Source organism: Falco punctatus (assembly GCF_963210335.1).
Source record: "Falco punctatus genome assembly, chromosome: Z".
Classification (NCBI taxonomy): Eukaryota; Metazoa; Chordata; class Aves; order Falconiformes; family Falconidae; genus Falco; species Falco punctatus.
This window is the reverse complement of record NC_137586.1, coordinates 22,600,972-22,616,261: the sequence shown is the minus strand read 5'-3', so window position 1 is coordinate 22,616,261 and position 15,290 is coordinate 22,600,972. Positions and strand designations below refer to the sequence as shown.

General features: G+C 37.5%; 1 protein-coding gene across 6 annotated transcripts in view; it reads right to left on the bottom strand.

Moving 5' to 3' along the window:
- Positions 1-443: 443 nt before the first annotated feature.
- The window catches only part of IPO11 (importin 11), a 98,431-nt gene continuing 83,584 nt past the window's right edge, over positions 444-15,290 (bottom strand). For all 6 annotated transcript variants that reach the window (XM_080372820.1, XM_080372822.1, XM_080372819.1 and 3 more), the window contains exons 31-33: positions 11,367-11,462; positions 6,970-7,054; positions 444-765 (exon numbers count right to left, since the gene is read on the bottom strand). In XM_080372820.1, the coding sequence (XP_080228946.1) occupies positions 601-765; positions 6,970-7,054; positions 11,367-11,462 (346 nt within the window). In that variant the 3' untranslated portion in view covers positions 444-600. The remainder of the gene's footprint in view (positions 766-6,969; positions 7,055-11,366; positions 11,463-15,290) is intronic.

Here is a 15,290-nt window from a genome sequence, read left to right as displayed (position 1 = left end):
CACCACTTCAAATACAATGGAAGTGTTAAAATTAAGTTTCTTTCTCTGTGAGACAATTCAAATGGGAATTAGCATTCTCTCATGAAGGAGTATTTCTGCTCACAGTCTTACTGCCTTCCTAACTCCTTCTACTTGTATGGTGAACACACAGTCAAGAAACAGTAATACGAATGGGAGAAAGTTATAGATACATTTGATATATATATCAAGACAAGCACCTCCTGAAACTGAATTATACTGCTGGATTAATACACACTTCTCATTAATACAGATTACTAAATTCCTTCAGACCTCTCAGTTTATGACAGCTTCGTGAACCAAAAAGCCAGTAATGGTACCAAAAAAATAGTACTACCTAGGACAGCATATACGATGTTAGGAATCATGGAAGTGTTACTCTGATGATATAACGCTAACTACATTATTAAAAAAACAACAACATAAAACATTACCAAAGTTAGTTTAATAGCAACAGAAACTAGTTTTTTAACACAAGTTATTTTCAGCTTTCAGTAGGCTCTTCCATACAAGATGGAAGGCTAGAGTTCTTTATTTTTTTAAAAGGGAAATTGGACACAAAAAAATCTTATGTCTACTCATTTAAAAGCCTTGTAAAAATTCCTGTAGCTGTGCAACTATTTCTGTATCCACTGTTTCCATAAGTGCCTGAAAACCTTGTTCTCCCAGTAATTCCTGCTGTGCCTTTAGCTTCTCATAGACGAACTGCTGCAATGAGACAGTGTGTACAGGGTCCTTCAGTGCAAGCTGTGGAAAACATGTAAGAGAAAATTATATAATAATGCACTAAAAAAATACTCTGAGTTACTCATCTGTTTTATAACCTCAGGTCAAGAAATAAATCTCCTTTTCTTTATACTTAATTGAGAAACAAGAGGAAAAACTCCTGTAAAACGAAGAATAAATCATTATCAAAACCAAGTATCAGTTTAAAACTATTGGAAATAGTCTCAAATCATGCACCCAGACTGCTGTAAGATTTCACTCTTCTATAAGATAAAATAATTTCAAAGCTGCTTTGTTAATTACTGCTGAATGAGTTTCCCATAACTCCTAAAAAACACACCAGATATTACCACGATAAGCACTTTAGAGATGGGGTGAACTATGGTCAGTTATACTTTATCAATAAGGAAACCAAACACCGAAAATGTTGAACTAGTTTAGATTATATGACAAAAAACAGCTAAAAGAAACTGTTCATATGCATAAAGGATAGACACACTTCTTCAGCAGTAGTACCTATACAATCTCATCAGTCCAGCTGGACTATGCACTTTTCCCTTGGGTAAGGAGGGACAGAGTATTTGTCACTATTTTCCACAAGTTAATTGCTTCTTCATGAAAGTAAAAAAAAAGTAAATGGAAGGGTTACATTGACAGAGGACCTATTCAATTTCAGTATCAGAAGACAGGTTGGGCAGGTTAAGTTCAGGGATAGTTCTGCAGCATTCATCCCTCAGTCCACCATGCTGGAGAAAGGTGGGGACACCTGAAGCTTGCAGCATCCTAAAGTAGTAGGATCTTGAAATAAACAGGAAATTACTGTAGACCTGTGACCTGTTCATCTTGGTATCAAACAACACTACAGTTTATGCTGGAAGGTCAGGAAACAAAATATAATGCTAGATCTCAAAGCCCACTCTAACAGCAGACTTCAGACTTCGTAATACCCTGCTATAGTGCTATTTCCAAAGAAATGAGGCATATTAAACATGCACAACTGCTCTTTTGGCATGAAAAAATCAAAAGTATTTGAATTTTAATATGGAGTGGAAGACATTAAACCTTAAGATTATTCACCTATTTATTAAGCAATATTATTCCTAAAACAGGGGGAGATACTGAGTGAAACAGACAAATAAATATAACACACACAGAGTAAAACATCAAAACCCACTGTAACTACTGCTACAAAAAAAGTTAGTCTTATTTCTTATGAACAACTCCAGTGAAAAACTAGGCTGCTTTTTAGCCTCTTCTATCAGTGCTTGCAAGTTCTTCTTTCTTATTATGGTCATCTCACCTTTCATATTGTAAATCTCTTAATCATTCCCTCAATATTGGAATTAAATTTTTAAAAAGATTTCCAGAACTTGAGAGATCTCTTCAGTTTAAGTATGGATACATTGATACTAAAAAGGGAGCAAGAATGCTGGACATAAAATACTTATTCATCACAAAAGTTAGTACCTTGTGACCGTGATGTTCCGTGGAAGACTGGAAAAATCATTTAAGAGGGGAATGTATCCTTTACTTTTAACAGTGACTATAAAATGGAGCCAGATGATACGAAAATTTCCTAACACCAAAGCTTTTTAACAGTGTGACTCACATTAAATCTGTGGCTAATTTGTAGCTTAGGTATATAAAGAGAAATTCTACCCCAAACAATGAAGTATTACTTCTAGTAAACCACATTATCATGTAAAACTTACTCATTTGGCTTATTATATTGTAACTTATTTATTTATTTTCCCAAAGATATAAAATTACAATTAATTTAGTTTCTTGCCATACTAGCACAGAATTAAAAAACCTCCCAAACCTGCTATATATACATATAAGCATCATCTAAAACATGTACCAGCATGGATAATTCAAGTTTAAATACAATAGACTTTTATTGGTAAACAGTTATCCTCTCCATAGTTTCTAATAAAAAGCTGAGAAAGCTTAACACCCTTCTTGAACAATGATGCCAGAGTTCTTCAAAACATACATTAAGGGCACATAAAAATTAGTCACCTGAGGTCTATACACTATGTGCAATGCAAGGTCATGAATCACTCTCCACCTATTTACATTTTCCTCTGTAATTGCAATGAGGCTAAAATACAGCAATATCTGAAAATGTCAATTACAGAAAGTTATCATAAACTTATAAAGCACTGTTGTAGCTAAAACTCTAGTAATTATGAGCTATGAATAATAATAAAGAGAGGTACTAATGACAGGATAAAGAGACAGATCAAAGAAAAATATCTAGACTCTGTGAACACGGGAATGTGATACTTGGCATGGGCCATGCCAGTTTACCTTTTGTCTCATATTAATGGCCTTAAAAGTTGCAAAGCAGTATTATTTTGAAGGAGAGAAGCCATTTATCTTTTCATTATTGTTTTATGAGGTTTAAACTCTGAGCCCTGATACAAACTGCTGATTCAGCCATGGAATTTACAAGAGGGTAGAAAACTCTTGCAGCAATTAAGTGGGACAAGACTAGAAACTTTCTTAAATCATCTGCAGATTCCCTTTAGGTTGTTCTTGATCTTCCTCTTCTCATTTCAAATATTTGTTCCCACTTCTATACCAGATGCCGCTTGGTACTGTAATTGTTCTAAATGTCACATGAATTGAGTGTGTGCCCTGGATGTTCATACAGAGAGGAAGAAACTCTGGTACAGGTGGGTAGGAACGGGCCCAGGTTGATGTTTTGTTTTTAACTCAGTTTCTCAAATCAAATGCTAGCTGCACTTTCAAAGCCATGACTAACAATCATGGTTATTATTTGACACTTCTACTACTAGTGACCTACCCAAATGACCTGTATAATTTTGAAATAAACAGCCATGAGAAGTAGCCAGTCTCAATTTCTGCACCATCCACAAAAATTTATACCAAGCAATTTCAGCTGAGATTCAAAATAAATTTATAGCAGACTTTCTTAACAACTAGAGTTTGCTTGCTTTAATGGCTGTGACAAATTGCAAAGGAATAAGAATACAGTGAATACTAAAGTTAGCTTTAAAAAAAATGACAGTATAGAAGACTCAAGTCTGAAATATATCCGGAATAATCAGCTAAATATGGGAAAAGAAGAGTGAGCTACTCTTACAAAAGAGGATTGAGAGGAGAAAACTAATGGATTCTTATAATGCTTAGGAATCTAGAGAACAGAGTAACCATGGGGATAGTTACATCTAGATTACAAAATCTGAAACAAAAATAAAGCTTCAATGTTTGTGCATGACAGTTTATTCCGTGTAAACCTTCTATGAAACAAAGGTGTTTAAATCATAAGCAACTGCTTACAGAAAACAGGAAAGTGACATGCAAGGGAAGATATTTTTCCCATGTAAATCAAAACCTGCTTTGTCATTTCCTTATCAGTTTTGGCTTGTACTTACCAAAGCACAGCCACTTCTCTTTATTCAATGGACATTGTCTCTATTGCATGTAACCCCAGAACAGTTCCCTCATTATGACTGCGTTCATCAACACTGTACTGGTGCATTGTATAACATCATAAATCAAATCAATGCCCTACTTTTCATTTTGCCTGATATCTGCACTGAAGGTAGTTGTTCTGGTTTCAGCTGGGATAGAGTTAATTTTCTTTTTAGTAGCTGGTGCAGCGCTGTGTTTTGGATTTGGTGTAGAACGATGCTGATGGCACACTGCTGGTTTTAGTTGCTGCTGGGTGATGTTTATACTAAATCAAGGACTTTTCAGTTTCTCAGCCCCTGCAAGGGAGAGGGCTGGAGGGGCACAGACATTGGGAGGGGACACAGCCAGGACAGATGAACCAAAGTAGCCAAAGGGACATTTCATATTATGTGATGTCATGATCAGTATATAAACTGGGGGGAGCTGGCCAGGACCAACCAAGAGCTGCTTGGATGCTGGGCATCAGCCAGCAGGCGGTGAACAATTGTATTGTGCATCATGTATATTTTTTCCTTTGTGTTTTATTCCCCCACTGACCCCTCTCCCCCATCTCCTTCCTTTTCATTACAGTTGTCATTGTCGTTGTGATATTTCATTTTATTTCAATTACGAAAATGTTCTTATCTCAACCCATGAGTTTTACCTTTTCCCCCATTCTTCTCCCCAGCCTGCTGAAGCGGGGCTGGAGAGAGTGAACGAGCAGCTCTGTGGTACTTAGTTGCTGGCTGGGGTTAAACCATGACTGTAGTTGTCCTGGTTTCAGCTGGGATGGAGTTAATTCTCTTCTTGGTAGTTAGTACAGTGCTGTGTTTTGGCTATGATGTGAGAACATGTGGATAACGCACTGATGGTTTTAGTTGTTGCTGGCTGATGTTTATACTGAGTCAAAGACTTTTCAGTTCCTTGGTCCCTGCCGGCCAGAGGGCTGGAGGGGCACGGGAAACTGGGAGGGGACACAGCCAGGACAGGTGACCCAAGCTAGCCAAAGGGACATTCCATACCATATGACGTCATGCTGAGTATATAAACTGGGGGAAGAAGAAGGAAGGTGGGGACATTTGGCATTATGGTGTTTGTCTTCCCGAGTAACCGTCACGTGTGATGGAGCCCGGCTTCCCTGGGGATGGCCGAACCCCTGCCTGCCCGTGGGGAGTGTGGAGTGAACTCCTTGCTTTGCTTTGCTTGTGTGGGTTTTTCTTTACCTATTAAATTGCTCTTCTCTCAACCCTCGAGTTTTACATTCCTTTCCCATTCTCCTCCCCATCCCTCTGGGTGAGGGGGGAGCGAGCGAGTGGCTGCGTGGGCTTGGCTGCCGGCCAGGGTTAAACCACGACAGCAGTCCACAGCAAATCTAACAACTCTACATTCCTTAATGTGTATCCAAACTATTAAAGTTAACCTGTAACTGAAAAATTAAGATAATTTCTGCAAGAAAGTAATTAAAACTTTAGATAAACAGAAATAAAATCTGAACATATTCAAAGAAAACTAAGAAAATGAAAGGACTGTAGATTTAAATTCACTTTGTTTTTTTACATTTGATTAACAAACCAAACTTATCTCTCTCCTTATTGATATATAGACATATCAATTCCTATCAATAAAAGATATATACCTATCAATATGTCAAGAGACTATCCAAACTCATGAAGAATAAATATTACCATTTCCAACAAACACCTAGAATTTAATTTAAACCTGCAAACTGGAAGAAAGTTTAACCAAATTTAACAGAGTCTAGAGATGCTTTTAAGAACAAGTGAATTACAGTTATCTAATACATTTTTAAGGACCATTGAAAATAATAGTTCCATGGGTTTTTTAAATCTGAAATTGCAAGATACTAAGAATTTCTCTTAAGGCATTACTAATAGCAGAAGAATAAGCATGAGTGTATGTGTTATCTTTTTAAAAAAAAATGGAACCATATATTGATTAGTATTTAAAAGAAAAGCTTACTATCTAACCAAAAGCATCCAGCAGCTTAAAAAAACCAAACCCAAATTAAAACTATCAAAATCTATCCAAACTCTTTTCTGCTCCTACAAGAAGAAATAAAGTACTAAAGAACTGTTCCCAGCTACCCTTTTGGCTACATGTAGGTCAAATGCATGACAGCAAATGCATGACAGGGACACACACATCTACTCAATCATCCAACTCTACATTTTGCAATTACTCAATGCCAAGCAGTTCAGACTATTTTATTCCACAGAATTTCTACACTGCAGTTTTCTGTGTGAGGAACCAGTTTTCCTGAAGTCTTAGAAAAATAAGTTAAGTTATGAGATGCTGACAGATTAAGTTGGACAAAAACAGCACAACTGCATGATACCTAATCCAGATAGCTTCATCTGAATCAATGCTTTTTATTAACAGTTCTTTAAATTAAAAAAAGGTTCTATGCAGATCAATAACTGTTCAGGTAAAACACATAATCTAATATAATAAAGATTATTAAGTATGAGAAACTTGGCCTGCCATTACATTTCGGTAAGCTCCCTGCATTTTCCAATAAACCCTTTTTGCAGTATCTTAGTATTAAAAAGTCCAGAATTTGCGAATAGATGATGTTTATTTTGGCAACATTTTCTAAGACTCAAAAAGAAAGCAGAAGAGTTGTGGCTGCAAAGTTTGCCATCAAAGCATTTTTCTTTTTTGATTCAAGAGATGAGTTTTCCAAGAACGATAGATGAACCTAATTCAAAGGCAAAGAATTTAGTCTGACACAAGTGAATTACATAATCAGTTCTATAATTGAATAACAGATCTAAAACTTACCATTTTTTTCCTTTTGTCTTGTTCTGTAGGAGGTTCCTCATCTTCTGTACCTTTGGGCTCTTCAAAATGGAACATCAACATGCAGCTAAGAATGGGAATAAGAATAGTTTTAACATACATTGTGTTTACAATTTTTTTAAAGCATTTAAGTGCACTTATTAAAACTAATATGGTTACTGCTACTGGTTCTGGACACTAACATCTGCAAGACACTGAACAATAATGTTTTAGGTGGACAGAAATGAGCTAGCTTCTGCAGTCATTTATTTAAAGAGTTTTTTCTAAGCAGGTAAAGCAAAGCTTTTAAGTTTCCTATTTTTTTTTGCTCCACCCCCAACTCGTAGTTCCCTACATGCACAGGTAACAGCCATATTTTAACTATTATTTTTGTAGTAAGTATAAAACCAGGAAAAAATGGGAAAAAAAAAGTAGTTTAAATGCCAGAGGTTTTTCTGTCTCTTGAACCAGTCTGAATGGACTTTATAAAGACACTGCTGCGATCTACAGCAAACATGCTTTAGATTCACTTTACCTTCTCTACATTGAAAGAATACAGAAATATTCCATCAGTTTACCAAACTTTTCCTAGAAAATCAGCTTTAAAAAACAAAAGGATTTAAAAACGTCTCAGGTGACAACAACTTGACACTGTGTATTAGGTATGTTTTATGGCAGGAAGGACACATAATTCACATATTACAAAGCACTGAGACAGACGCACATTATTGCTCACGTTCACCCCTGTACTACTGTGCATTTTTCATTGCTGCATTCCACTAGCAGGTGAAATGTTCCTGCAGCTAAATTGAATAACCTGTTTTACAGTTACTAAAATGGAAAAAGTTGTGATCCTATGTGAAAATGTTCAGATTTACTGTTTATATATTCAATTTATTATTAACATGTGTTTAGAGCTGTATGCAACCCTTGCTAAACAGCATGGCAGAAACGTCAGATCAAACACAGAAGCCACTTCCAAAAAAGGTATTAGTTATTTCAAAATAATACATCAAATCTCGTGTCTCCTTATAAATGCCATGATTTCTCACAATTCAGTATATGAAAGTAAAAGGAGACAAATACGTCAATTGCCAAAGCATAAAAGATTTAATTAACTTTTCCAGTCCTTGATATGTTTTAGGTACCACAAAGAGTAATTCAAAAAACTACGAGATGAGGGAATAAGAAAAAAGAGTTTGTATAATTTGCAAAAGTGTGAGTATTGATGAGACAAGACTAGAGCAATGGAATAACGCTCCTCTTTCCAGCAAATGTGAGGTCTGTAATTATCACTACAAGGCAAAACACAGAACACTAGGAAACCTGCTGAGCGTAATCCCTTGTACTGTAAGCCTGGGCACCATGCAATTATTTTCATAACCTGATCAAAACTGTTTAAAGACTGTTGACACCTTTTATCTCTGCACTGGTATTTGGAAAGGCTCTTCCAAAATCTCACTGCTCTAACTAAAAGTGTCCTGATTTCTGCTGGGATAAAGTTAATTTTGTTCCCAGCAGCCTGTGTAGAGCTGTGTTTTGAATTTGGTGTGAGAACAATGTTGGTAACATGCTGATGCTTTTAGTTGTCACTGGGTGATGTTTACACTAAGTCAAGGGCTTTTCAGTTTCTCAGACCCTGCCAGTGAGAGGGCTGGAGGGGCACGGGACACTGGGAGGGGACACAGCCAGGACAGGTGACCCGAACTGGCCAAAGGGATATTCCATACCATGGGTGTTATGCATGGTATCTAAACTGGGGGAGGGGGCAGGGGGGTGTGAGTGAGTGGGTGCATGGTACTCAGTTTCTGGCTGAGGTTAAACCATGACAGTCCTTTTTGGCACCAAACATGGTGCAATACAGCAGAAATTTTTTTAAAAGGGAGGAAAATAGTCCAAATCCTTCTGGGAAAATTGAACAATGTAATGGACTGTTAAAGACCAAGCTGAAAGCAATGGGTGGTGCGACTTCCACATACTGGGATACTCATTCAGAAAAAGCCACCCGGTTAGTCAGTGCTAGAGGACCTGCCAGCCAAGCTGGTCCTGCCCAGTCAAAGCTTTTATGTACTTAGAAGGTGATAAAGTTCCAGTAGTACACCTTTAAAATATGCTGGGGAAAACATAGTCATTCCTGCCTCAGGCAAAGGCAAAAAAGGGATTGCTTTTGCTCAAGGGCCTGGGAGCACTTGGTGGGTAATGCACAAGGATGGGGAGGTTCAATGTGTGCCTCAAATGGATTTGATTTTGGGTGAAAACAGCCAATGCATTGAATTGTGCGATGGTAATTGCTATACGACATTGTGTACTGTCACTTCCATATATCCATTATTGCACCAGCTGCCACAAGGCACCCATCTCTACCACTTTGTATTTGGAGATCTGAACCCAACTCCCCCAATTGCCACACCAACCAAGAACGATTTGGGTGAAACGAGATCCTGAGTTTTACACTTACCTTTCTGATTCTCTCCCCCATCCCTCTGCAGTAGGGGGCTGGGGGGGGTGGGGGGGGGTGCGGGGTGGGTAGGGCTCGGGCATGGGAGTGAGGGAGCAGCTCCGTGGTACTTAGTTGCCAGCTGGGGTTAAACCACAAACGCTTCCTTAGAATTTCCAGTTTAAATGTATTAATGGTCAACTTCCACTTAAGCCAACACTGTCATTTAATTTGTAGAATGTACTCCCTATGCATGTTTATGCCCTCTTTCATTCTTTAGTGGCTGCATTTCTATATTGCTTCAGCCTCAATCTTCCTATGCTAAATGTTGTTTTAGTCTGCACTACAGTAATTAGATATTATGAATACACGATTTTTTTCTGAACCAGTTCAGGCTTAAATCATTCTTCTTCAACCTGGAGAGCCAGAATAGCACACACAACTCCAGATGAGTGCTCTCACTTCATTTACTTTCAGACTATGTCGAAAGATATAACACATGTCAGAATATTTCAAACAGTTCATTCAGTGTCTGTCAAGAGAAATGGTTTTGGTTCAGCATGACTATAATTTTATAAGGCAAAACACTGCGTCCAGAGTTTGGAAAAATACAATGACAAGTTCTATAAGCCTTCAAGCTTAAAATATGAAATTAACTAGTACGAAGTTTTACTTATTTCTCAGTGAGAACTCTTTTCACCAAGTGCTGGCAAAGCAATGTTTAGAAATCGAAGGGACACTATAACATTGTCTCTGATAGTAAATAGAACACAGCACCAAAGCACATTCCCAGACTTTGGGGTTGCATCTTCTATACTGAGAGTTGGGGGGGGGGGGGGGGGGCGGGGGAAAGAGGGAAAAGTACTTTTGCAAGCAATTCTTGGGCATATTTCAGGCTCAGCACTAGTGTGGACTATTCTCAGTGTGCACTTATGTGCATACCACCTGTTTTAAGTGGAGCAAAACTTAATAGATCCTATGCAGGCTATTCCTTGCCAGCTGGCTTCAATGTCAGCAAACATCCCCTTAAGCAATTAATTAATTAGTTCTGCTACAGTCTGTTCCATTATAAGTAATTATCTGAAAGTAAGAAAATGTTTAATTCTTAGAATCCGGTAAATACTGTTATTAGAATAGTGTGTCTGTAGGGACATCTTGCAGAGCACCTGTATTTAATGTCATACAACTCTCCATCATTCTAGAACTACGTAAGCATTAAGACAACAAACAACATTAAGTTCTCTGTCCTAAAAAATCCTTACTATTCAGTGTTTTTTTACTTTTCCATGAACTTTTACATCAATGGAATACCGTCAGTAACCTGGAAGTCAGGAGGAGATAAATGAGTGTGGGGCTGGGTGGCAGTGCACTCTGAGCACCCCTGACACCACCTTCCTGCCACAAATGAACTCTAGCTCCCAGCTCTGGAAACTGTCTTCTAAGGTATGCTCTGTAGCAGGAGGTGTGTTAAGTAGAGCAACTGAAGGGGAGAACAGTCTTTGTGGGATAGGTGTTCAAGTTCTCCAGGCCGTGAATTATTCCACACTAGGTCCACTAAATGAGGCTGAGGCATTTTGAAAAAGATCTTTGTTAAACTGCAGATGTCACACTCAAAGAAACTCCTGAGTTACCACCCCATCAACATACAAGCTTGCTGGATTGTAATTTTAGATATAATAGTTAAGTAAGCAAAAAGCTAATCTAAGCATATGAACATTTTTAAGACATCATTTAGTAGACAGCTTAATGAACAATATGAAATTATACTAATTTTGAGCCCTCCCTCTGCCCATTACAACTACTTTTCCTTAAGGCTAAAACTTTCCTATCTTACTAAAACACTCACTCTTGTGAAAACAGAACTCTAAAAAGCATGACTTAACTGCCTACAGATTTTTCCAATCAAAACACTATATATAAAATAGCACTACTACCCCAGAAATTAATTAGATTTTCCACTTACTCTTTGTATGTTCCTGTTTCAGGATCTTCAGTCATAACATCATGCAGCCCTTCCACTGAAATGTTGATGATACCACAAAATTTATCTTGGATAACACTGAAAAAGAACAAAATTTATCTTGGGCAACACTGGAAAAGAACAGGAAAGTGACTTAGCTAAAGGAACTAAACAGGAAATTTGCTTAGTAACTGTAGAGCACATTTACTGAGCAGTATTTTCACTGCTTACTGCTTAGTCAAACATGCTATCAAACAGCTAATTCAGTTGAGTTTTTTTATTACACAATGACTTCAAAAATAGTCAAGAAACATTATTCTTAAATAGAATAAAATCTCATGTGCACCTCCTGAAAACCTAGAAATAACTGCAAATGTAATAGAAGAAGAAATACATTAGCACAGGACTGAAGAACTGAGTGGGGAGGGCATGCTCCTGCTAGCACGGAGGTCAGAACTGGCTTCTGTTCCTAACACATTTACACATTTTCTTCCATCGCTATCCAATCCAAAACCTACACACAAACTTGTATAGATGGTAAACTCCCCTACTGTTTTCTCTCCACAGCCCCAGGAGTATTTCGTCACCTTCCCTAGGCAGCTGAATGACACCTAGTTCTGCAGGAATACTTCTCTTAACTGCAGAAAGGAAGGTGGGGTGGGATTTCTCTGCTTAAACACAGGCACCTCCGGCTATTTGAAACACTAGGCTATTTAAGATAACTGCAAAGAGCTGGTAGGGATCACTTGGGATCTGAGAGAGACAAGCACCTTTCCCCAGCATGAGCTGAAGGCTAGACTAGATATACCCCAATACCCTAAATGACACTAAACACTTACATTTATACACTTGCTCCAGCTTTAAGAACAGATGTGCCAGCAGGGCAAGTGCACAGAAACACTAATTCCCCATGATTGGTAAAGCTGGTACCACCAGCTCCTGGTCAATGGACAGCTGCTGTTTGTGATGAATTTCCTGCTACTGTGGACCTAATGCCAAGGATGCTATTTTCGGAGTGTGGTGCACGGACTCCCACTCTGTGAGCTACAAAAGGGTGAAGACATACAACAAGTGAAAAGCTGTTCATCTTGGGGGATGACTGCTAAAGTTCCAGCTACAAGCAGCTGAGAAACAGAAAAGGCCTAACTGGTAATGGTAAACCACAACTCTTCCTGCAACTGCCATTGACTGAAGCATTTTATTACTCCCTTATTCAGAATTTTTGGCTTCTCTTTCCCCAACAGATGCCTGCTTCTGCCTACTAGACAGCAGCAGTATGTCCCCTATTTGTTTAAAAGTACTGAATACCAAGTTAATGTGTTGTGGTTTAATGGTTGTTTTTATGTAGATAAATATATTTCTTAATATTCTTTCACTTCCATTTCTTATTTGGGATGAAAACTGAAAAACTGCATAAACTTGTACATTAGTTACTGCATTTGAAAAACTTCTTGTCAGACAAATAACAATTTTACATATATGACAAACAGACTTTATACAGCAATCGATGCTCTGGAAAAAACACGTATCAAGGTAGAACACTAAGTACATAAAGTATTTATTTAAAATTTAATTTTGATAATATTATGACTCAACTTATAGCAATTTTGTATCCAAAAGATTACTTTTCCCCTTATTTATTCAGCTACTGTTGAACACCATGATCTGAACTGTATTTTATATCACAAAACTTGAAACACCCCAATCCCACAAAATGAAAATGGACACAATTTAAATTGTTTGGCTTATTCTTACTATCACTGTCAAGTATATGTTTTACAAGAAACCTTCTTCCTTGCCAAAAAGCTTCCCCACCTCGTTCAGAACAGCAAAGTATTACATGCTGTGAGACTGAACCTGTGGGGGGTTCCGCAGACAGCCAGCGAACAGCCTACTGACCACACAGCACTGCTGAGAACACTGCCCACTCAGCAGCCCGCAGGACAAGCCCTCAGAGACACAGCAGGTTTCTTCACTTGAGTCAGAGGTTCCTACCTAGCACACCTCCCATTAAAGCTCTTTTTCTTCATACTTTTTTTTGAAACACAGCTCCAGGAAAATGCCACTGATGTGGTTAATTTTTTCCAACATGAGAAAGGAAACAGATGTCCTTAGACTCATGTCAATAGAGGACAAGGGGCATTCAACTGAGAACAAATGCAAACACTTTGCACCCTTATATAAGTAAACTATGCCCTGTACATATGCTCTATTTAATTAATAATACGGGTTGCTACCCGTTACCTGGTAGTTATGTTTCTTCCTTCCAAGCTGCATACGGAACCCCTAACTGCCACAGAAATTTTATATTGGGAGGGAAAAGAAAGGCATTTGACCCAATGAAGGCATAGCCTTTCCATCAGCTGCAGGGCTAATTATGGTCAATCTATTCAGGGAGGTTACTTTAATTAATGAACATGTAAACAAATTCTGTAGGCGTAGTGCTCATTAACCTTATGGGTTTCTTCCAAGTTTGCAGATTGCTAGGACGAACACACAAGGAGGCTCATTTCAGTAACTTCTGTTTCCAAGGACCAGTGATATCTCCTGAAGAAATTGAGGACAGCGACTGAAGACGCAAAATACTGTTCTTGATAGTTAGCTCCAAAGCACATAGAGAAATCATTGATCTCCTTAATTGGAGAGAGTATTTTTACTTTATGGCATAAATATGAGGAATGGTATTTTACCTCTCTCTTCAGTGAAAGACAATTCATGGTAATTTTTTTTGTTTGTTTGTTTGTTAGGAAAGCAAAGCTAAAGAATACAGAACACCTTTCAAAGTGGGGTAACTTGCCTGCAGCTTTCACTAAATACCTTTTCTTTTCTCCCCTTTCTTTTCCCCTTTAAATGAGACATGAAGTTTCTTCTTACCAAAGACTCACTGAAATATTTATCAAGCATAGAATCATTAACAATGCAACTATTTTTAGAATACAAGACACATGCTGGTGAAAAATAAAGACAGCAAAGGTTCATTGTGATTTGGAAAGAAGAAACCTCAACTGAAGTTCAGTGCAAATATAAAATGCATCAGGCCTTATTTTCATAGAAAAGACAGCCAAGGAAAATACTGTAATACTTTTTAAAAAGACTAAAATCGGCCTGCTTGTTTCAAGAAATACTTTAGAAAGTCACATGAGTAGATTCAGAAAAGACAAGGACACTGTATTTAGATGAATGTTTGAAATCAAACAGTTAATATTGTCCCTACCAAAATCTTTACTCCAGAGGAAGGCACCATTTAACCAGTTCCCCCTTTGAATTGCATATAATCCAGATCAGCAACATAATAACAATGGTGTCAAGTTATAAAAGTTTTTATTATTTTTTTTTGGCAACCACCTGCTTTCCCCCAGTTATCAGGACAAAACCTCATCTGTTATGCAGCAAAAATATCAAAAAACAGAACCAGAATTAAAGCATTATAACATCTGTAAGTTGTTAGGATTAACCCACTCCAGAATTCAGTTTCAAAGATACAATTAACACATATTAACATTATTTTTTTAATTAGGGCTTTTATGCTGTCTGTAAATACAATTCACCTTGCCTATAATGAAAACAAAATGTAGCAAATATTAGGGCAGCTTGTGCATGAATAATCTCAAAACTTTTATTTCAAAGTTTGCATAATTTGTCAGATAAAACCTTTGCAAGGGAAAAAAGCCAGATCACATCTGTTCTAAAAATAAGTAATACTTTTTTTTTTCTCATTCTGTCTATCATTTCTAATACACTCAGCTATATATTCAACATCTTTATTACCCTGAGGTTTTACTCAGAATCTGTATTTCCATTATATAAATAACCACTGTAAACATTTATTATCATAAAACATATATAACGATAAATTTTCAGGGGTAATTAAATAAAATGGTCCCCATGTCTGCTATGCATCTTCCTCAGCCTATCAGAAAGGGAGAA